General features: G+C 37.3%; 3 protein-coding genes across 3 annotated transcripts; 1 reads left to right on the top strand and 2 right to left on the bottom strand.

Annotated features, from left to right (window-relative positions):
• Window positions 1-885: 885 nt before the first annotated feature.
• Window positions 886-7,804, bottom strand: LOC141899662 (uncharacterized). The gene is made up of 4 exons (XM_074786092.1): window positions 7,733-7,804; window positions 5,025-5,171; window positions 4,148-4,396; window positions 886-3,465 (listed from the first exon to the last, which is right to left on the bottom strand). Exons 2-4 carry the CDS (start codon window positions 5,148-5,150, stop codon window positions 3,385-3,387), a joined length of 456 nt encoding a protein of 151 aa, XP_074642193.1. The 5' UTR covers window positions 5,151-5,171; window positions 7,733-7,804; the 3' UTR covers window positions 886-3,384.
• Window positions 7,805-8,292: 488 nt separating this feature from the next.
• LOC141900800 (solute carrier family 2, facilitated glucose transporter member 8-like) lies at window positions 8,293-13,786 on the top strand. Its single transcript, XM_074787838.1, has 2 exons — window positions 8,293-8,580; window positions 9,280-13,786. Exons 1-2 carry the CDS (start codon window positions 8,316-8,318, stop codon window positions 10,416-10,418), a joined length of 1,404 nt encoding a protein of 467 aa, XP_074643939.1. The 5' UTR covers window positions 8,293-8,315; the 3' UTR covers window positions 10,419-13,786.
• A 706-nt stretch (window positions 13,787-14,492) lies between these two features.
• Window positions 14,493-23,632, bottom strand: LOC141899257 (AP-5 complex subunit beta-1-like). Its single transcript, XM_074785445.1, has 25 exons — window positions 23,406-23,632; window positions 22,507-22,601; window positions 21,835-21,958; window positions 21,391-21,525; window positions 20,888-21,024; window positions 20,762-20,816; window positions 20,541-20,594; window positions 20,267-20,431; window positions 20,097-20,171; window positions 19,637-19,780; window positions 18,977-19,124; window positions 18,734-18,887; window positions 18,379-18,468; window positions 18,146-18,281; window positions 17,568-17,703; window positions 17,287-17,393; window positions 16,812-16,878; window positions 16,596-16,662; window positions 16,451-16,509; window positions 15,935-16,093; window positions 15,791-15,823; window positions 15,638-15,701; window positions 15,379-15,555; window positions 15,182-15,285; window positions 14,493-15,100 (listed from the first exon to the last, which is right to left on the bottom strand). The coding sequence occupies exons 1-25, from the start codon at window positions 23,532-23,534 to the stop codon at window positions 14,928-14,930; spliced, it is 2,787 nt and encodes a 928-aa protein (XP_074641546.1). The 5' UTR covers window positions 23,535-23,632; the 3' UTR covers window positions 14,493-14,927.
• Between the last annotated feature and the right edge of the window lie 204 nt (window positions 23,633-23,836).

Genomic DNA, 23,836 nt, shown 5'->3' with positions numbered 1-23,836 from the left:
ATTTTCAACAATTGCCCACATATATCTTAACAGTGTCGATGTATATTATGTCCAGTGTTTTGTTAATGTTTTCCAGTTATTACAGGGCAATTACTCATTCTTAGCGCTTAAAATCAGACCGAACCTGTTGAATCTCGATTATTTGAAATTGAATTCATTGATTCAAAAACATAAAAAAATGTTTTTTTCTCTTTTTTTCCTGAATATTTGTGAGAATGAGGTTTATTACCGTGTATGAAGAAAATTCAAAGCACGAAAATTTGCACTTTGAAATCGAAAGAATGACACACAGGTTTTGCATTACTGAAATTTGCATAGGCCTGTCATCAACAACCTGAAATCAACAACATATTGGTATAATAGATCTCATCTCTATATTTCCTTCAACAATTTTTTTTCTCAATCCTTTCAGTGCATCTACACCGCAGTGCAAGTATAAATCAGCGATGGACTTTGCTAGAACACCGCATCGCGATGTATTAATCTAATTATCAAGGTTTTTATCTCTATTGAAAGGTGGCAGCACCTGTCAAACATAGGGAAATATTAGTCACTAACAATACACCGCGCTGCGGTGTAGACGCACTAAACAGGTATGCCTGCTATTCAATACATTGTGGTGGAATTTCTAAAAACTTTTCAAATCGTCACCAACACTTTCGGGTATTAATTAGTCGGTTCTGAGAGGGTTAAAATTGAGTTCTTTCTAAATTGTTCAAATATGATTGGATCTAAACAGATACGAACATGCGTCAGTTTTTTTTTTAAAGGCAGCCGAATATCGGGTTGAAAATCTGAACACTTTTCAGTGATACAATTTCTAATTTCCCTGAATTTTGTATATATATATATATATATATATATATATATATGAATTTAGCAGTAACAGATCCATAGAGAATAACAGGTTTACGAGATCTTCAAACGGTCGGGGTCGCCGAAGGGCCGCGTCTGTACAAAAAACGCAACCTCGCGAGAAACCCGGCTGGACCTGCACCCGTTTACACCACGATTTAAAATGCATCTTTCAAATACAAGACGCCGGCAAAAGCTCCCTTCATAATAATACATTGCAATAGATACCATCGATCGACGCATCATGACAATATTGTATGTACAATTGCACTTCCTTCTTATGAAAATAAACCTATATCATATATGTCTACAAATGAAAACTTGCGGCTTTCATTTTAAAAGCAAAGGTATAGGTAGAAGTCGGAAACAGATCTCACGATAAGATGATATACGATAAACTGGCGCACATGCAAGAGATTTTTTTTTAAATAGTTTTGTTTTGAGGGAGGGCGTATTCTTATGTACATTTTTTTTTTCGTTTTTGTACCTTTTGTAAGGCAGGGCCCGGTTTTACAGACTGGTATAACCTTTAACCGGGGGGGCTAACTTAATTCATTTTCAATTTAGCTAGCCCCCGGGTTAAAGGTACTACCGGTCTGCAAAACCGGGCCCGGGAGTATAAATATGCGATGTGCTTCGTATCGATCTTATATATATCTTGATTTCATATAATGATTTTTGACAATTTTTCGGAACGCTGCATATCGATAAACCCAACCGTACAAAATTTACAACTAGTTTCTAGACGGAGAAAAAATTCAAGAGCACAGAAACGAGAACACCTGCTTCTCTAGTTGAATCACGGAACTAACAAGCAGCATCTACACTTTTAAGAAACCGAATTCGAGCGTATTCCACATCATTGATGCGCAGAATATGAAATTTGTATACAGATGAAAATTTTAGCAATGTTCAAGTACCACATAAAAATGTGAATAAATTGGCAGGACAAAATATTTCATTTTCTACATTTTCTGACATTTTAGACACATGTTTTGTGGTTAAAAGGCATTTCAGGCAAATCGAAAGATTGCATCATTTTGATGTTAAAACGGCTAGGCTTATAGAGTTAATAAAATGGCTGCATATTTCAATATTTTTTAAGTGTAGACTCAGCTTGATTAGCCTACCAACGTTTTACTAGATAGGGTGGATAATTTCGACGAGAAGCAATGTTTCATCATCACTCCGTGATATTTAAGGACTAAACGACCGACAAGAGTGCCTTTTTATCTTAAGTCCCTGACTAAAAAAAAAAAAAAAACTACAATGACAACGATTAGAAATATGCTCTGATCTCACCAGTTGCGAGACTAAACCGAAAATTCTATAAGATGCTAGAATTTTCAAACGTACCGTCAAATAGTACTTATTTCATAGTGAGCATTTTATTTACTGGCACAACTATTCCTGCACTATAAATCATAAATATTTCTTTCAGAAAACTATATACTACATATAATACACTACCTACTTTTTAAAGACGAAATACTTTTGATAATAGAACCAGTGTTCTCCACATCAGGTTTTTTTAGAGGGGCGGCCACCATTTCATTTTTACATCCATCCCTCTGAAAATCAGCCACCCCCCTTATAAAATATCTTCAGCCCCTACCAGAGTCGAAGTCAACATTGTATCAATGCGCAGAAATATTTTGCAGGGCTAATGTGAAAAATGGATGATTACATCAAAATTGAACTCAAATTTCCTGTATTTTTGGAGGGGATCAAAAGCGTGCTACTTCAGCGGCTAAGATGTCATACACTTAACAATAAATGCGGCCCCATAAAATTCCAGCATATGGAGAACACTGCAGAACAAACAATAAAATCGTAACTTTACCGGCGAGTACTGAATCGACAAAGGGGGCATCTCTTTACAAATCATAAACATCCTTTTTTTCCTTCGAATTTTCTTTCCGCCATCACCCGAATATACGAAAACCACAAATCGCCTCATCACCTCGAAACAAAACATTTTCGAGGGGCGGACCTAGAACGGATCGACCGCGTCACGCGACACGGATTGAAACTATCGCCACCATTTTTAAATCGATTTCCCGGCGATGAACTCGGCGTTCATCTAATCGGAGAAAGCGTAGAATAGCTTTAGGCCTAAGTCTAAATTCGCCCCGAGCCTCCGAAGGCAGCGCAAAGCGCGGCACGACAACGATCACCTTCCGCAATCATCTTATGCTTTTCTAAACACCAACACACATGCGATATGGTCAAATAGAGAGGCTCGATCCGTCCCCGTTTTCTCCATGCGTTCAGTCGCGAAAAAATTACAGCACGTTTCTACGGAAAGTAAACATTTCTTTATATATATATATGTATATGTATGAATGAATATACGCGATGTCGACGACGCGTCTGCCGACGAATAATCCTAACGTACGAACAGACGTACGCTAATAAATCATGTCTTTTCTCATGGAACGCCGATCGATTGTCGTCCGTTTCGAAAAAAGAAAAACAGCAACGCGACGACGATTTTCACGCGACGAAAAAAACTCCCGACGAAAATACTCATCTGTCGGCGGCGTTGACCGGCGAAACGTTCCGCGGAATGAATTCGGGAGCGTTTGGATTTAACGTACTGCCGCGAGCCTGAAAAATATCGGGAACACAAAAAATTGATACGTTTTGACAGTAGAAACAGTTCGGGTGGCCACTTTTATTTTATTTACTTTTCCCTGATATACACGTTTTCCCCGAGTCGATCTGCTGAGAATCCAATCAACTAACTGCATAAGACATGGACAAAACTGCTTGATTATCGAGCAATCTAGCGATATGAACAAATTTCCCTGACTTTTTTTTAGAGGAAATCCCTGGCTATCATTACCTGACTTTTTAAAGTAAGAAAATAAAATTCCCCGACTTTTCCAGGTAAGTAAGCGGTCATCCAGCTGTAAAATAACCACACTTCGAAATGGTTGGTTTTTATTGGATCTTGCAGGACTGGTAAATGTTCTCCCGAGAAAAGCAAATTCCAGCACAGTTGGAGCGACGAATTTCAGTTGAAAAATATCACCCATAATCATGGGCAGTCGGTAGTGCCAATGTAGTTTATTGTATATACATAATTTATTTCATGTCAAAACGCAGTCAACTGTACAACTTTGAACTAGACAAAAATTACTTATTGCCTATTTCTCAAAATTGAAGGAGTTTTGAAGGGCATTTTGTTCAAATCAAACCAGTTTCAAGAACCTTTGAAAGCATTTTCCATTTCGAAATAGTTTTTAAGGAATTAAGGAGTCGTATGGACCCTGTAGTATATACTTACATTTGACGAGGTTGAATTGCTCGAAAATGAAGCAGATGCAGTAGAATGCTGATGATTGTTACTCAAGCCACTCGTCGCACTAGCGTTACTCGTCTCAGGCCCGGCGGTGGCGCTCGGCTGCGGATGATCTTGGAATGAAAGCATGTCCATCATCTGCAGAAGTTCGACCTTGTCATCGCCGTTCTCTCCTTCCATCAACTCGTCCAAATAAGTCTCCCAAAACTGTTCCTGCCAGAACTGTTCTTCGACCTGTAAAAAAGAGAAGCCACCAGGTAAAACTGCCTTTACGTCGTATCATGTCTCGGTCTGATTTCAAGCGAGGGTGTCTATTAAGTTGGCTCTCCGTCAAATCGGCATAAATGGAATCCACCGGGAGACAAATCTGCGAGACGAATAATGACCTATATCGGGTATGTACGACCAAAACTGACTGAGCTAGGCCATCCAACGTCCTCTCAAGTGAAGTTGAAATATATATAACCCCTTTTGCCTATTACAATAACAGGGTCTCTACTGATCAGTCATTCCAGAGTTCAACAACTTTTCTGTTCAAGGAGAAAAATTCAAATTTCCAGGAGTGTATGCATCACTTTCATATCCTAAATACTGTAGACTCCACCTAAATTGGTAGTTTATCTCGGTAAACCATTAATTCAGTGGAACTTGTATATAAGGATTTTGACTGCTAACTTGGCTTAATACCTAAACATTTTCTAATTGCAAATTTCTCCAAATTCAAGGAGTTTTCAAGGACTTCATTTTGCTCAAATTCAAGGATATATGCAAGGACCTTGAAAACATTTTTGGTTTAGAAGATTTCAAGTAATCGAAGAGTTGTAGGGACCCTGAATGATTATAAGCAATATACTAAACTAACCTGCCGGTCGAATTCTTCGAGTTCTTCACCCATCCACATATACTCGGAAAATTCATTCGCCGAGTTATCGCTGTTCATATTCGACTGAGAAGAATCCTCAATAAGCTCAACTGGTCCCTTCATCATCACAACATCCAACTATATCGTCTGCAAGATAAAGAAACATATTGCAACCATTGAAATGGCAAGCAACGGCCTAAGGGAATTTCTTGATGATGATGACGACTCCCCTTGATGATTTGTGATAGGCCCGGCCATATAGGAACGGAAAATATATCTTGCAAATACAAAGACGAAATGAGCACAGCTAATAAACTAAAACAAGTTCTGTCCGCCGATATATGGAATTTAAACCATCCTCCTTTTAGCAGGGTTTCCAGTGGCAAGGCCAGGACAAAAAGTATTACGAAGGACTGAGCGGCAATTCTAGAGCCAAAAGGAATGACTTTCTGAATCAGAAAGAAGCACTTTGTACGTGAAATGAGGGCCCATAAGGAAGCTTTTTCGCAATGTCTTAACCGGGATACCGGTCATGTAGACCAGTTATATATTCCAGGGTAATTCCACTTTCCTGTATATTCAATCTACTGTCAATTGAATTACCAGGCCTAAGTAATATGTTAGACTTTCAAATCATGGAGTCACTTTTATCAGTAGTCTGAATACTAGTCGTTGTTACGGTTCCCTACTACAACGTCTGACGCTAAAGTATCATATAGAGGTCAACTCCTGTTAATTGCAATGCAACAACTGATTTTAGTGTCAAATCATACCTTTGTACTAAAATATATTAATCAGTTACCTTGTTGACTTTGAAAATGTGTTTTATTATAAAATTTTTGATGATTTAAATCGCGAACCGGAGAATTTATTGATTTGATTTGAATTGAATTGATTGCCACTATCGGGATTTCCAATACGGACTAAATTAATAAAATGTGAAAATTCAATATATATCTCTAAAATTACTCTAAATGTTATTTTTTTGATAAAACGCATCACTTTTGGTCAATTTTAACCATAAGAATTTGAAACAAGAATAATATCTGCATTGGCATCGATGTCAGTCCAAGTTCAAGTCCGAATCTGTAATTTACACTCCCACCATGCACCACGAAAAGCCGCCATATATGTTATGGTGCTCCACTTCAACTGTTTTTTGAGGCGACTAATGTCTATTTATTAATGGATGAGACCTGTTTTTCTTGGATATTTTGCTTACTTTTTGGGGTACATACCTCATTTATGTCTTTACAGAATGCCAAAAATCGCGGACAACAACTGAATATCCGATATATTTCCAGTTCTGTACCAATTAGATGGATTGGCAAAAAGACTCCTTAAGGCCAATTGAATGAGAGAAAAAATCCTCCATTTTGTGAAATTTCTTGAATTTTTACATTGTCACCATGCCTACGAAATGAAGTTATTTTTCTTGTGGGGTCTCAACAACTAAATCAGGGTGGCGTAGGCATGGTAACAATGTTCAAATCCAAGAAATTTGACAAAATGGAGGATTTTCTCTCTCATTCAACTGGACTTAAGGAGTCTTTTTGCCAATCCATCTAATTGGTACAGAACTGGAAATATATGGGATATTCAGTTGTTGTCCGCGATTTTTGGCATTCTGTTAAGACATAAATGAGGAATGTACCCCAAAAAGTAAACAAAATATCCCAGAAAAACAGGTCTCATCAATTAATAAATAGACATTAGGCAAAAGTTTTGAGCTACTACGATCGTCAAAAGCTACTTAGGATTAAAAATTTATGCACAAACAATAGTTAACTTCCATCTGATTACATTCCGGGTGGCCTAGCTCGCTCAGTAGTACATACCTGATAAAGGTCTTAATAGGACCAGAAAGGACAGGCAGTCGACCTAAATCATCATTTTTTAATCCATTTGAAACTGTATCGAAGGATATCAAAAAAGTCTCACTGATAGGGGTTAAATGAAGAGAAGTGACTCCATGATTTGAAAGTTTAACAATATGTTTCCATGCCTACATATCAAATTTCAGTTGGTAGGCATGGAGACATATTGTTAAACTTTCAAATCATGGAGTCTCTTTTCTCTCAGGAACACCTCTCAATGCAGATTTTTTGGATATATCCTTCAATACAGTTTCAAATGGATTAAATAATGATGATTTAGGTCGACTGCCAAAGCATTCTGGTCCTAATAAGACTTTAATCAGGTATGTACCACCACAACTGACTGAGCTAGGCCACCCTGTATGCTCTCAAGTCAGGTTGAAATAGACATTAGACTAAAAGCCTGTAGGCCTAAGAGTATTTATTAAACACCAGCAAACTGATACTTCTTAGATACAAAGTTACAACTGAATGAATTTCTTAACCATTCGGATCTTTTTTACAACTCATACCTCCAATTCAAAAAAATATATCAAACAAGTCACATATGAGTGACGAAATTGCAAAGGTCAAAGGCCAGAAGGCTTTTGGATAGAGATGTGAGAAACGAAGTGCTGGGGATCCTGTTGTTGCACCACACTCCACGCACGGCAACACACTGGAATGGAAGTAGCGAACAAACGATAGCTGGGGGACTTCCTTTTTTTGCCTTTGGTGGGTAAAAATAAAATGTGATTTTGAGCCCGTTAATCAATTGGATTCGTTCGTTCTAGAACATTTCGCATATTTTCGATTAAAACATATAAGTGATGAGATTTTTGTGTACCCTACCAGAATATTCGAGCAAGATGAGGCAGAAATCTGGCAGTATTTTGTAAAAAATTTCGGATCTCAAATTTAACCCAACAACACCTATAGGCTATAAGCGGAAATGAGTGCCCGGAATTTTGAGGTATTTGTGTGTGGGATAAAGAATCATATCTTAAAAACTATAATGATTATCGTTTATTGAGATATTGTTCTATATATGATATCGGTTTTAAATAAGTTGTAGATAAGTTATTTAGCTGATAAACCAATTTTCCGGAAACTTCCGAAGATTGCCGACGTTGAGCGCATTGATACATTCAAACACGCACAGGGAAGAAGATCTAACCAAAAGGTAGCGCCACTAGACGGCAATGACTTTTTCACAATCTTTTTAGCCTACCGAGAAAAAAGAATCAACCAAAACTACTTTAAAACGCTTAATTTGCTTTTATTGTATTGTAAATCTAAATTTTTCGTCAATTATCATTTTGAAATGTTCTTTATCTGGTTTACAATATTTGATCGGAAGGGGGCACCACCCGCCGGATGGTGTCACATCAAGTCGACTGGTAAAAAAAAAGTACAAGTGAAATTTCTTGAAGTAATGTCCGTTGTCGTTGATGCCACCGCCGCTGTCAGTGATATGGGTGTTGAACGAGCTGTAGACTCGAAATATCGCGGTTCTTCGAAGAATCAAATATTTGCAACGCTGTTCTCGTGTTTGGGGTCGTTATGTTTCGGTTACGCGGTCGGGTACTCATCCCCGGCCGTTCCCGATATGGAATGGAACCAAGTAATGGCAGCCGATCAACTAGCTTGGTTTTCCAGTCTGCTGAATATTGGAGGGATGATTGGCAGTTTTCTAGTTGGTCAGTATTACCTTGTATTTGGATATTTTCGAAAGAAGAGGCGTAACGATTATATGATTTGTTGATAATTTAATGGTGTTTTTGACGTACTGTGGAGCCGAGGGTGGATCTAGGTAATCTGGTAATTTGAACCATAGATTTCATGGTGATCTAGATAGGGGAGCACTTAAAGTAAAAAGAAATTTGTCGTCAGGAGCCATGATAACGCGGTAAAACTACGCAATGAATCGCAAGAGACGAATAGAATAGGCCTATAAATCCCACAATCACGAGATCGAAAAAGTTAAAAAAAATTGAAGGAAGTGGTTATCTAGCCGGATCCGGTTACGGACTTATAAAAGATATTTTGCCGGATCCATATATTATATAACAATAAAATCATTATATTCGGTTAGGGTTTCGATAGGATTAGTGTCAAGAGGGTGAGAAGAGGGTCCAGCGGGTTCGGTTTCACAACTAGGGATAGGGTTAGGGTAAGGTGAGGCTATATGTAGTTAAAGCATTCGGGTGGTTTTCAGTGAGCTCGGTGGTCTAGTGGGGAGACGCTGCGCTAGTAATTTACTGGCCCGGGTTCGAGTCTCGCTCTATCCGCTGTATTTTCTCAAACTCTGTTCTCCATACTTTTATAGAAATATCCCTAACTGTTCCGATTTATATCGGACTTTGGTCAGTAACTTAATAGTTGTTGTTATTTTCCAGGTGGGATGCTCGATAGATTCGGACGCAAAAAGACGATCTTGTTGACGACGATACCGTTCATCGTCGGTTGGGGGCTGATAACGATATCGGGTTCCGTGGCGTTGTTTTATATCGGTCGCACGTTGACCGGCGTCGGTAGCGGAATAATCAGCGCGGCCGTCGCCGTCTACATCACCGAGATATCGACGAGCGAAATGCGCGGAACTTTAGCCAGTTGCGGCCAGCTGTTCATCACGATCGGTATTTTAATCGCGTACGCCGGCGGATTGGCGCTCGGTTGGAAGATGTTGGCGTTGCTCGCCGTCGCGTTTCCGGCGCTGTTGATTTTGTCGTTGTCGTCGATGCCGGAGACGCCGCGCTGGTTATTGATGAACGGCGCGCGCAACGAGGCGAAGGCGGCGTTGTCGTGGCTGCGCGGACGGCACGTCGACGTCGAGGGCGAACTACGCGACATCGAAGAGAGCATCAACCTGAAAGAGCCGCCGGTTTCGTTGTCGGAATTCCGTCGACCCGAGTTGAAGATGCCATTGAAAATAAGCCTTCTGATCGCGTTGTTTCAACAATTAGGCGGAATAAACGCGATCATGTTCTACGCCGTAAATATCATGCTGAAAGCCGGCTTCAAAGAAAGTGGAAACCTGGCCGCTGTTATTATCGGTGCCGTGCAAGTCGTCGCGACCGTATTTTCGGTATTCCTGATGGATCGTCTCGGTCGACGAACTCTGCTCACCCTCGGCGGTCTGACGATGGGTCTCAGTTGTACGGTGTTCGGCTATTATTTCTACTCGGAAAGCCAATCGTACGCTTGGATACCGTTGTTGTGCGTGATGGTGTACGTCGTCGGTTTCTCTCTCGGCTGGGGTCCTATACCGGCGCTCGTCATGTCCGAATTGTTCCCGGTGAAAGCGCGATCGAAGGCCAGTTCGATGACGACGCTGACGATGTGGACGTTCTCTTTCATTATCACCAAAGAATTCGAATTCATGCAACAAGTTCTCGGCAAGTCGGGCGTGTTCTGGTTCTTCGGGTCGTCTTGTTTCATCGGCGTCGCGTTTATTCTGAAATATCTACCCGAAACTAAAGGAAAGTCTCTCGAAGATATCGAACTATACTTTCTCGGGAAATCGTTGAGGTCTTAAAACACAGATTTCGCGAATGATCTATGAAAATTTCCTTAACGATGGGATGAAGATAGATTTTAAAACGCATATCCTTAAAACAGTCTGGTGTTTGGCTACTTATGAAAGATGAAATTTATTTTTATCAGGACACCGAGAACAGGACGTGTGGGCTTACAAGGTTTTTACGGTGGTATTAGATTAACATCTAAAAGAATAGTTGTCCTTATGGTGTTGATGTTGTTAATTGATATACCGGTAAAGATTTTCAAATTCACATACCGGTATGTGCAGTTGGTGACAAGTACTGGAATATGAATATAGCTCGAAATTTGCTCGGTTTCAATGCCAAAATTGCTTTATACCATTGAATTATGAAATTGCACATTTTGATTTTTGTTCTATCCCAGGCTTTAAGAAGACGTTTCAAGTGCTGGGGCGAGTTTTATAGACGACTCAATTCATTTTCAATTGAGTTAGCCCCTGGTTTTAAGTTGATACCAGTCTATAAAACTGTGCCCTGTACTGTATGTATTTTTTGATTCGGATATTGAGAAGTAATGGTCTCTTCTTAACTATGGACTCTAATAAAAACATAATTCCAAGCTACCTGTCGACTTCGACTGCTCTATAAATGTGGACATATAAATTAATGTCCATGCTGTATACCATCCATCATGAGGCTTCCAGTAATACTTCGGGATTTCTGGATAGGGCATTGATTATTGGCTTGTTGTCAATTAGGCCCTAGCATATGGTAAAATTTACAGTTGATTCCTCTAATTTCAAGTCAAATACACTGTGGTCCCAATGGATTCCTGTTCAAAGGAGCCTACTGTAGTTGGTGACAGATGCTCTAATGGTTGAAGTTAGGCTAAAACTCAGCATATCATTGTAATACATATATCTTCACTATCTAACATCTACCCGGTACTACCGGTACATGTAATATTAAGTCAAATATTTATACATATAATGACAAAGTTTTACAGTTGCGCAGCTTGTGTTTGCTGATATGACGACAGCTGATATGCAGATTACTGCAGTGATTGTGTCTAAAACTTATTTGTGTTTACCAGTGCTCTCCACAGCAGGTTTTAGGGGGGCCGCCACCCCTTTCATTTTACATCCACCCCTCTGAGAATCGGCCATCCCTTATAAAATTTCTTCTGCTCCTACAAGAGTGGATGTCATTGTCAATATCTTATCAATGCTGATAATTTCTATGAAATATATCGAGCTAAGCATAAATAGAAGATCACACCGAAATTAAGCTTCAATTAAAGTTTGGGGGATCCAAAACATTGTTGCTACTTCAGCAGCCACGATGTCATACACTTAATGACATGCGGCCCCTTTAAAATTCCAGCATATGGAGAACACTGTTTACGTATCTCATATTCTTTCTGGTATAGGGTAAGCTGGATGTATAATGCCGGTATGTTTTTGCCAATCCCAAGTAATGTATACCTTTCTGGAAGAGTCATTGACGATATCACGGTTGATATTTCTAGAGGAAAGACGTTTATGAAATTCTTGCTCGAGATTTTGGTCGACTGCTAGAATGTGTACATTTCATTATAAAGGTTGTAGTGTATAATTTCTATATCTCATGCATTTCATATATTTCAAATTCCGTCCTTTAAACTTGTAATGTAAAAAGGTTTTCAATCTATCCTAATCGGTAATAAGTTCCATCATGAAGAAGGGAATATAAATTTGAAAAGAAAAGAAATTGATGATGTGTTACTCCGCAGCCTTGTTATTCATGTTTGACGTGAGGCTAAGAAATGTGTTGTATTAGAAAAAACTTCTGGGTCTGGTTCCATAGTCGAGATGTAAGTCCAAAAAATTGTCTTGAAATTTGAGTCTAGTTTTAATCTGATGGGCTATACAACCAAGGTCTAAGACTGATCCCAAGTCTAAGCCATGATTATGGAACCGGCCCGGGCCGGTTGAATAGTCATGACTTAAGACTAGTCTATGACCAACTTAAGTCTATAGCCCATCTAACAACTTAAGACCAGACCAGTCTTAAAATTTAAGACCACTTTTGGGCTTAAGTCACGACTGCGCAACTGGAGTATTATTATAAAAAAAGGGTGCAGAGTCTAATGAATTATAGGATTCCTGTTGTGTTTTTTCTGATTGTAAAACATTTAACGTATAACACCAGTTAGATTTACACTATTTCATTCTGATGGACTAATCCATATTATGTTTCACGTCATGTGTAATGAGGTAGGAAAAATTGAGGCTAATGTCTACGGTATTTCAACTTGACTTGAGAGCACATCTGGTGAGCTAGTTCTGCCAGTTTTGGCGGTACATAACCTGATAAAAGTCATATTAGGTTTTTCTGTTAATCAAAGGACTGTTTCTTCTTATCATATAATAGCTATGTTCATTAGAAAGGTGCTAGGTGATTGTAGAATCAGTGTACCATATGTACAAGGAATGAAAATACATGTATTCTGTCAAAATTTCTTGCTCTTATAAAGAGGTTGTACATTGTGTATGGTATTAAAAATGTATAGTATGATCGAACAAGGAAAGAGATCAATGTAAAATGCATTCATGATTGTATGAGCATTATCGTCAAAACACCAGGGCCCTGTTTACCTAGTTTTTTAAGTTAACTCGACTGAAAATGAATTGAGTTAACCCCCGAGTTAAGTTGATACCAGTCTATAAAACTGGGCCAAGGGTTTTGAGTTAAGGGGTATTCACCCGAATCTGTTATTGTTGTACTTATCGAAATAAACAACTACTAAACCTTAGTCAAAAATTTTCACACAACTTGGCCCTGCGACACTAAGTGTGGACACCACAAAATGTGCTACAATGTAATAGCGAATATTGATTTTATGAATGCCGAATCATCTTTAGAACAAAAATATTCATCATATTCCTACATGCTATTTTTTATCATTTCACAGAGATCTGACCATGTAGGGGTAGAACCAGCAGGGGTTTGCAACATTTCCTTGGTTAGACCTTGTAAAGTAATTCGGTATCCTGCCGAGTCATTGGTCAAATTTACAGCTCTAATAGTCAGTCAACTTTGAAATCCCTTTCTGTCTAAAATGCTGAAATAGCTAGGTGATATTGCAAAGGTGTATCAACTCATTTTGCGAGCTTACCCCTCGTTTATTTTGTTTAAAACCTCTCGGCGTTTCTTAGGTTTCCTCTGGACAAAAAGTGCCCGTCAAAACCTTCAGCATTTGTCTCTGGACCTACCCTGATGGAAAATATTTTTTATGTGCTATGCTTTTATTTTAATGGTTGCAGTCTAGGCTTGTTTATTTCGAGTACATTAGGTCATCAATGGATGTATTATAGTCAATAATTTATGATCTATTTTTGAAAAATGAAATAAAAAGATACAACTCTTGATAAAAAAGTGTTTATGTTTCATGTTATGATTTATCTTTAAGGTATTCATGAAATGGGCGAAACGCAATGTACGAGTTTGCTAATGATTATCGGCACCACCTGGGGGTAGGGAGTCCTACCAACGCCCATTTTTCAAAACTGAGTTTGTCATCAAATTCTTTATTCTGACTGAAATGTAGGCTTAGTGGCCAAATGTTCCAAATGTTCGAAAAATATGTCTCAAACCTTCTCCGTCGATTAATTTGTGCAACTCCAGTTATTACAGATTTCAACCTCCCAGCTTCCTGGCGGCACCCATAATTCTTCATGTATGTACCAGTATGTATCTCGAGGCCTACTTATTTACTAATTTATGAAAATTTAAATGGCTAATGTAATATAACTACATGTATAATGACATAGCTATATTATTTGCGAAAACATTGAAATTTGAATTTTATAAAGGTATTTTAGCAAATACTTATCAACTAGTGTATTCTGATTGTCAACTTGTACTCGAAGCAAGGTACAGTCTAATACTAGTACATCATAGATTCAAGGATGAATATCTGTACTTGGTGGTGTCCTAATGGTACTCTTATGTTCAACAGAAGTTTTCCAGTTGCTTTGAGATCTTACGAAGAACATTAAGTCTAACCATGCGAAAGTGCTTCAACAATTAAAACAATTTCAGTTGTTTTGAATTGTCACAGATTTTTATTTATACATGTATACAAATCTCATTATAATAAAGCACCAATTAAGGCCACTGTTTATATACCACAGTAACAATGTTATTAGTAAACATATTTTGAATGCTATACCTATGGATAAAGCTTCAAAATAAAGTTTTAACATGAAAAATATGTTTCTACTATAAAACATTGATAGACGAAAAGACAGTATATATGTACTATGATCTTAATTGACTCTTAAGGTATCAAATTAATTCACCCAGTTTCACACTTGACTCACTACTTACTTCAATGAAGTCAAATAAATTTATCTTAAACTACTTGGAAATCAGAGATCAAAATTAACTTTCACAATGAACAAAGGAACTTGATCCTGGTTTCAGATACTAACCCATGGACCATCATTAAACTCATTCATTAAACTGTCAGCAGTTTACCTAATGCAATCATAGTCGCATATTCAGTTTGTTTTATTTTTCACAGGTAGATATTCAAGGAATTTATCCACTTGAGGTAGCATTTGCCAGTAGTCCGTTGCGATGAACACCACACAATCCTCTTCAGACAGTTTAAATTGAAGCAATAAGTGATAGCGAGGTAACAGGAAAATACCAACTTTTAAAATGTCAGGGTCTGAAACAAATATTGATAAGAGTTAAGTACGCTTTTTATGAAGTTAATCGCTATATCCTATGTTTGAATTTGAAAGTCTACCTGAACTGTCCATCAGGAATTGATGCAATCTGTTTTTGACGACTTTTGACAGTATATTTTTACAGACAGGAATGTAACGCAGGCTCTCGGCGCAATTACTGCCCCTGAAAAATCCATTTTAAAGAGTTAATCGTTTGATGCGCATACATGACTAGCAATTGCAGTTTATAATTCCAATCACAGCACAAGATACTTACGCCAAATTTTGTTTCTCGGTAAACGTTTTCCACAGATTATCAAATATCAAAGCGCGTTGGGCCGTATTCGTGACTCCAGCAGACAGCCCGATAACTTGAAATAAATCTGAGAATTCTAGTACAAGCGGTTGAGTGTGACAGCTATAATGACCGAATCCATCAGTTGTAAACGTGACGCTGAAACATATTCGAATATCTGGGAATGAATTTACGAATACGCTCTGACAATTTCTGAATGTTCAAACTTTCCAAAATTTACCTAGCATCGAACGTTGCAGGTGAAGGTTCTAACGGCTTGAATTCTAAATCTACTGTTACTCCATCTAGAATACAAGTATTTAAAACTTGACTAATAGTACCGTAATATACAGGGTATTTGTACGTGTTTTGTCTCATCCTACAATTAGCCTACCTATCTCTGATTCTAGAACTGGTAAATAAACCTCTGTAAAAGCGAAGATTGATGCATTTCACAATTGCACTAAAATTGTGGCATGATGTACCAATAATTAAAGATGCATTTTTCGATTTGAAAAAAAGAATTTGTGCAACTTACCATTTAGACTAGCGTATTTTGGATTAGACGTGAATTTCATGAGTACTGCATAGACAGTTTGAAAAGTGGAGGTACTTTTCAATTGAATTTGGTACGTTTTTGAGATTGATGATGTTTTGCTTTTGTCATGTACAACACTCCAATACAGGTTAAGTAGTTCTGAAAAGAGGATATTCGATTTTTGTATAGGCCTAGTTGGTAAGAAAGCTTGAAAATCCAATTTGTTTATTAATTCAACAAGGCATAGAATTCTATGATTTTACATGTGAAATACTGGTGAAACTGGAAAGAAGGTAACTACGTATGTATAGGATGTGACTGTGCCAAAAATAATTTTCATTAAAATGTCCAGATTGCACCCAAGTTCCTAAAAGAACTAATTGAGTTGATCACAAATCAATTCATAAATGAACTTTGCTAAAAGGTTATACCAATACTCGATACCTTTCCGCCAACCCTGACATAAACACTGCTGCTTCTATTACCGAAGAAACATGTATTCCTGCTATTACTTACTAGTATCCTCTACATCTGGAATGTTTTCATTTCTTGCTGGTGAAATAGGATCGTCAAGTCTTTCATAGAAGCAAGAGAAAATAACAATATACCGGTAAACAATGTGGATCTAACAGAAAACATAGGAAGAGAATTTCGAACATACTTTTTCAGTTCAATTACTGCTTCTTCAAGGTGAACAATCGGTTGAGCAGCAGGAAAATTAGATTCGCCTACAATTTCGAAAATATACTTAGTAAACAAAACTAGGCTTTCATATCGAGACAGACGCATTATGATGAAATCATCACTCATTCTTCAAGCTAACATTGTTCGAACTGAAGTTATCCAGAAACGATGTCTCGATGAAAATAGTTCTAACCTGTGACTAGATTTGCCAGATTGATAGCTTTGTGACTGGATGGATTCTTTAAAAGTATGGTAGACAGCTGTAAAATACAAAATCTTAACATTGAGTACGTTTAAAATAACAAAACATGTTTATATACAGGACCCAGTTCCACAATTCTGGATCCATTTCCACAGTTGTGGGTTAAGATTTGACTCTGAGTTAAAACATTGAAAATGAACTAATTCTAACACAGAGTTAACTCTAATTCACAACTGTGAAACTGGACCCAGTTAATTAAGATTTAACTCGGAGTTAACTGATTGAAAATGAACTAATTTCAACTCGAGAGTTAACACTAACTCACAACTGTGGAAATGGAGCCTGGAACCTGAGTTAGAGTTAACTCCGAGTAATAATTAGTTCATTTTCAGTTTCAATGAGTTAACTCTGAGTTAAACATTAACTTACAACAGTGGAAGCGGTTCCAGCTACTCGGCTTGGTTACCTTTTTACTTGATAAAGTGACCATCATAGCGTACAAAAACTTAGCCCGATCGCGAATGTCAATATCGGCATAATCTTTGAACATACAACAAAGCAAATCACCAAGCTCTAAAAAGAAAAAGAATTAACAACTTAAAATATGAGGTAACATATCAATTCTGAACTAAAATTATGTCGATATGAAATTTTTTATTCTAAATCTTCATAAACATTTTCCATTCCCCGAAGAACCATCATCCAGCAAATTTTGATCTAGAAACGCTGACAAAGACAGGACTGTACCTATGAATACACGTTTTGTATCGTGAGATTGAAGAATACTGTGACAAACAGCCAGTATTGAGTTTCCTAGGGACCAAATGCCGCATTCCAAGATATCTGAAGAGTCCAAAACTTGTTGTAGGAATCGAATAGTATCCTAAAATGAGAATAACATTTGCTATTCATGGTAAAAAAAAACTGCCTCATAACCTACACTGGATCTACTCTAGGGATATTACATAAATGCACAGTAAAGATAGAGCCATTTGCACATTTACTACAATTACAGTTAGTTGTTGAATGAACACTATAATCCGTGTATACTGTAGATAAATGAAAAAATCCCACACTTCGAATTTAAAATTATACGATCAAATTTATTATAATGAAACCTCGACGTTTCGGCTGTTGTCTAACAGCCATCATCAGGTGGAATGACCAGAAAAACAAGTTACTTGTTTTTCAGGACATTCCACCTGATGATGGCTGTTAGTCAACAGCCGAAACGTTGTGGTTAAACGTTGTGGTTTCATTATAATAAATTTGATCGTATAATTTTAAATTCGAAGTGTGGGATTTCTTCATTTAACTACAATTACATTTGGATTGATTTCTGGACGTTGTATGGCAACTTCTAAAGTCATGAGATAATACTGAATATTTGGCAGTATTTGTTCCACAGGAGTTGTAACTATCTGTTTTGTAAGAGCTGTCAATATGTCCAAAGGTAGTGAACTGAAAGGAGAAAATGATGAAATTCAAGTAAAATATTGAATTGTCATAGCACTTTTCATGCAATCAATGATTTCTGAAATGTTTTTTGCCAGGTTACCTTTTCGGATCTGTGGTCTGTACTGAACTAAGGAAATCTACAGCATATGGTGAGAACTTAGGTTGTTCCATCACTATTCCAAGAACATATCTAGCAAAATAATACATTACAAATGTGTTTAATGTATTGGTTTTTGATATATGAACCATTCATTCGATCAAATATGGGTAAATAGAAAAGAATATGGATTAGTCGCTTAAGTATTGGACCCAAAACCCATTACTTCAAACTGGAATTTGAATGGAAAATCTAGATATTGTAAATATTCATCTCTCATTTACTGCCGAATTTGACCTACTGGTACATGAATTCAAATCTATATTGTTGACTTTTATTCATAGAATGTCTTACATACTTTTGTATTTCAACAGCCAAAGTTGAATGCCTGTGTCGCTGATAAAACACAAACAAAATTCTAAACAACGCTGATACTGCACTTCCACCAACGCCGTAATGAACAACTTTATGTAGAGACACTAAACAGCTCATCAATATTGCAGAGGCCGAGTCTATCAAAGATAAACAAATTTTACCAGTCTTCGTAGAAAGAAATTCCATAAATTGATCAAATCAATGGCGAACACACTGCATACTGTACCTGGTTGAGGTCCGGGTCTGAAGCATAGACTCAGTACATCAAGCTTTTTCATTTTCGTATCGACACCATCAAATACAGTAGGAAAGAATGGCGCGTACTGAGTGTAGTCTAGCTGTACTGGGAGAACTGATTCAGAGGAGATTTCATCCTGAAAGGTATGCAGTTTTGATAAAGAGAGCCTTTATAAAGCAGAGAGGTGCAAGAGAGTACAGTAGGCCAACACTTTAGAGGTTTGTTAGTAGCCCTTGTTGGACAAGAAGGCCCACATGATGAAGTTTAACCTTTTCAGTGCATCTAAACCATAGTGAGGTGTATAGATTGATAAATTGGTGATGGACTTTGCTAGTACACCACATCACCATATTGTTATCAGTTAGTGGTTTTTATCTCTTTTTAAAGATGACAGCATCTGTCAAACATGTTGAAATATTAGTAACTAACAATACAGGGCACTATTGCGGTATGTCTGTTATTCAATGTACTGGGATGGAATTCTTTTGAACTATCTCCAGCACTTTCGGCGATTAATTAATCAGCACCAAAAGGGTGAAGAGAAAATGTTTCAAAGTTACTAAACTGGTAACAAGGAGTCGAGGGACACCATGCCCACTTGGCGAAATGGCTTGATCAGTACCAAGATTTAGTCCATGTTTTCCTTACCTCATCATCCGGAAAGTGTAAGAACCACTCATACAACAACAATCGTAACCAAGCAGAAATTGACGGATGATGAAGAGTTTGAAGAAGCCGGTTGATTAACAGTTGACTTTGTTGTTCGCTAATCAAATCCCTTCCGAAATGCAACTGTAACAGATTTGAAAAAGTTTACAATCCTGCATGATAGAATATTGGTACCACAAATTCTAACCAATTGATATGTCTTATACTTGGGGTCAATTTTTAGTCGGCAGAGTTTGGAATCTTCTTAAGATATCTCAACATGATTGAGCTAACCCTAAAGGTTCATCACGGTAGTTGTGTCAATCCTTATGAGCAGTGATCAGCTTTTTCTGTTATTTCTTGTGATCTCAATAACAGGTTATCATTGCTCAAGAGTTTTCATCAATTTTCTGAATCAGAGGTAGCAATACACACAAATACATTAGAATACTGTGTTTACCTTGAAGAAAAATACCATATAGAATAGATTTACATCCATAGTACCCATGAATCTCAAAAGATGAGGCTTGAAAATCTGAAGCGAAAAAATTTAAATAAGTGCATTGATTAATGAGATGTTTTTTCTTCGTATGATTATGCGACTAAAGCCGTCAATCCATCGATACTCACTGATGGTGAAAACTGTGGCGTTTTCTTGATGATAAGAGTCAACTGGACTAAAGTGGAATAGTGGCTAGGTGCAGTTAACACTGACGTGTTATCCATGACATAAGATATTACTTTTTTTAGTTCCTTCGTTTCCACATTGATAGGCATCGTTTTATCATCTAAGTTCTACGAAAAGGTCAATTATTCATTCATGGGTAAAATTTATTTAGAAATCTACCACATTTAAAACATTTTGAATACAATTCATTTTTGAGATCGAAAACAATGAAGTTACCATGTCTTTGTTTTGAAGCTGTACAAGAGACAAGTCTGTAGGCAAAATTAGAGGCTGAAATGAGTTCATTGTAAAGCATTGATTGTACATTTAGCTAAGCATCAAATTCAGTGATTCAAACCTGATGTGATTGAGAGATACTCTGCCACAATATCACCACAGCGTAGTCTCAATAACATCAAGTTAATCGTTCAACAACAGATGAATAAACCTACAATTACCTTTAAAGGTTCTTTCCTGTTACATAAAATATCTACCAGGATATTATCGTCCACACTGCAAAATGTGAGAAATGGTTATTTGAAAAATATTACTAAAAAACTACTGACAAACGAAATTCCGCTTACCTTTGATGACTGGAAACAATCGTATCGATACAGTTCTTCAAAGTAGTGACGAATAAACTCATGTAATTGTGACACATGAATGTCGTTTCTAACTGACACATTTGATAAAAGTGATCGATTTTGCTGCACAGGATGCCCTAGAATGTTATAGAGATCAGAATAATTCAGAGTTCGTCAGATTTATATCTAAACAGGATGAATTCGTTGCTCCCGAAAATAAATCAACAACCAAAAGAAATTACAAAATGACTTCATAAATGCTTATAAACATTGTAGCTAATGAAGCTCACGAATTCTGAAATATTTTGAATCTAATAATCTGATCGAATGGTGCTGAAGGGAGACAATTAGCTCTAATGAGAAACTGATGGCTTCAACCAATTTCACCCTACCCCCTCCTACTAAGCTAAATCTCACGGCATGAAAATAGAAATGGATCTAACTGTATCTAACATAGATGATTCAGAATCTGAATGCATGTTAATTCAGATATACAAACTCACCGGATAACAGACTTCCATTTCTTGTAAACATTGACAGGCATTGCCTCTGAGCGCAGCAGCGGCTGGTTGATTGACTCTCGACACTACATCCAATAGGATATCGACAAAAGACTTGAACAGCAACGGAAGCTGCTCCTAGATTTATGCAGATTAACATACTGGTAATGAATATGAATTACTGGTAGTATATCATTATTCATTATGCCGTGTAGTACATAGACACTTCCATTTCAATTTGTCTGTTCCTAAACTATAACTTTGGCCTGCACTTGCGGTGCAAGATTTAAGTACAATTGATGTACACTTTTAGTACATAACAATGTATACTCATTAGATATTTACACTTTAGTTCTGGTACGTGACATTAATAACTAAACTTTTTATTGCATAGTTGACCATTTGAATGTTTCAATAAATCAATACTTGAGGTTCACATCTTCTTACCAAAAATTCCCCAGCTGTCAGAATGCATGTAATAGTAATCAACAGTTGACTTCTGAACATTGTACTGGAGGTGTCTCGATTCTGTGTGAATATATCTTGTAAAGAAGCCACAGTTTGTTCCACACTGTACAAGAAAAATATTAGAAGTGGATATTTTGTCAATATGGCATTATTTTTGAAAACGCTATTTTACCTATCTATATAAAAATTTGTAGTTCAATAAATTTTCACAATAAGGGTTAGAATAAGGGTCCGGGAGCCAGTTGCTCAAAAGTTGGTTAAATATAACCGGCAGATAAATACCATACCAGTAGTAACAATGTACTTTTAATTGTCGCTTTGTCAACTATCCACTGGTTAACTCTAACCAACCTTCGAGCAACCGGCTGCAGGTAAAAGGATTGATTTGAAGGTTAGGGCAAGGTTTAGGGCTAAGAATCTGTTTTGAGTTCTGGCAGCTAAACCCAAAGGGCTACTGGTAGAATGTTGCACTAGCACATAAGAGGTGGGTTTCAAATCCTGATTAAGTGCAGAACCTTCAATGCATACGGTCAACATTAATTAACCAACCAGAGTGAGCCATATGCAATAAAGCATTTAGTGCCATATTGGCAAATGTCCCTTTCCAAGATAATAATGCTGGTAAAAAGCCATGCATGTATTCATACTAACCTATCTTTATTGGGTAAAAGCGTTGTTCCATATTCCTGTAGAAGTGACAGCAGGTGAACTTTCTTCGGGTCGCTGACATTTTCCGAGCATAGGACCTTTTCAAAATGGACAAAATAGAAGCATTTTTTTTTCAAAACAGTACCACATTTGTCTGACCAGGGACCAGTTGCTCAACAGTGGGTTAGAGTTAGGCCTAACCAGTGGATAGTTAGGCTATAAGTTCATATATTAATTATGGTATCTATCCGCTGGTTATCTTTATCCATCTGTTGAGCAACTGGCCCCAGTATCCTAGATACAATATAAATATAATTTCTTTGGATCCTCATAGCCTACCAAGGATTTTTGGTATCGAAAAAAAATTTGCATCAATCATATGGGCCCATATGTAGGACAGGCTTGGATTTTAGATAAATTGATTAATCAACGCGATTAGTGCCCCGATTCGATTTTGCACAGTTACCGATTCAAGATGAATTAAGGCTTAAGGCGCTTTTAAGAAACTGAATCTTTGTAAATCGATTTAAATTTCACGTTTACGGCACACAGTTTAGTGAATCTGATTTGGTAAATCAACGCCTTTGTGGAAACGGTTTAGTAAATTAATTAATCAACTAACTTGCTCTGCGAGCAAGTTAGTGGCGATTTAGTCAGCTTAATCCAACATGGCGTCCTCTTCGCGGGCTAAAGACATTTATTGCAGACCATCATCTATCAATAATTCGGTCACCATTGACGCCCATTTTCTTTTGAATCGCGACCTTTAAATTGATAAATTGATTTGATTCATTTACGAAAACAATTCGATTTACTAATCCTTTCAGTTTCCGACATCGAATCGGATTTAGCTAAACCGAATCAGATTCAATTTCGTAAAAGCGCCTTTAGGCTAGGCTAACCTGCAAGACGTCTAAAACGAACGTCTGATGGTCGGTTATCTGATGAACTGACAAAAAAGCTGATGGACACAATCTGAAGTTTGCGAGCTCTGACAAGTGGTTATCCGAAGCTAGCCGGTAAGCGCACATATTGCACAGCAGGTCCGTTTTACCGGGTATTTCTAATTCTGCTCATAAATGGACTAATCAATGAGTTTTTTTCTGACGCCAACTCATTTTATTCAAACCCGGAAGTAAATCGACAGATTTGAATTTGAATTTGGTAAAACCCAACCCGGAAGTAAGTCGTGCACACTATTTCATGGTCGATTACGATTCAATTTAAATATTTGTCCCGAAATGCGATGCTCAAAATAAGATACTGAAAAGAATAACTAATTTCATATCATTATGATTTTGATTAAAATATCTCACACAATTTAATAGCAATT

This window comes from Tubulanus polymorphus, chromosome 2 (assembly GCF_964204645.1).
Source record: "Tubulanus polymorphus chromosome 2, tnTubPoly1.2, whole genome shotgun sequence".
Lineage (NCBI taxonomy): Eukaryota > Metazoa > Nemertea > Palaeonemertea > Tubulaniformes > Tubulanidae > Tubulanus > Tubulanus polymorphus.
The sequence above is the reverse complement of the archived record's forward strand: the minus strand, read 5'-3'. Positions and strand labels throughout refer to the sequence as shown.

Bases quoted from the DNA above. Each gene is read 5' to 3' on its own strand.
- LOC141899662 (XM_074786092.1), bottom strand. From the start codon at position 5,150: ATGATGAAGGGACCAGTTGAGCTTATTGAGGATTCTTCTCAGTCGAAT. The intron at 4,397-5,024 runs GTTAGTTTAGTA...TCTTTTTTACAG, and splicing joins TCGAAGAATTCGACCGGCAG to GTCGAAGAACAGTTCTGGCA. The intron at 3,466-4,147 runs GTAAGTATATAC...GATATTTTTCAG, and splicing joins GCAATTCAACCTCGTCAAAT to GCTCGCGGCAGTACGTTAAA.
- LOC141900800 (XM_074787838.1), top strand. From the start codon at position 8,316: ATGTCCGTTGTCGTTGATGCCACCGCCGCTGTCAGTGATATGGGTGTT. The intron at 8,581-9,279 runs GTCAGTATTACC...GTTATTTTCCAG, and splicing joins GATTGGCAGTTTTCTAGTTG to GTGGGATGCTCGATAGATTC.
- LOC141899257 (XM_074785445.1), bottom strand. From the start codon at position 23,534: ATGTGCGCTTACCGGCTAGCTTCGGATAACCACTTGTCAGAGCTCGCA. The intron at 17,394-17,567 runs GTACAGTCCTGT...TTTTCTTTTTAG, and splicing joins TACAAAACGTGTATTCATAG to AGCTTGGTGATTTGCTTTGT. The intron at 15,286-15,378 runs GTAAGTATCTTG...TGGATTTTTCAG, and splicing joins ACCGAGAAACAAAATTTGGC to GGGCAGTAATTGCGCCGAGA.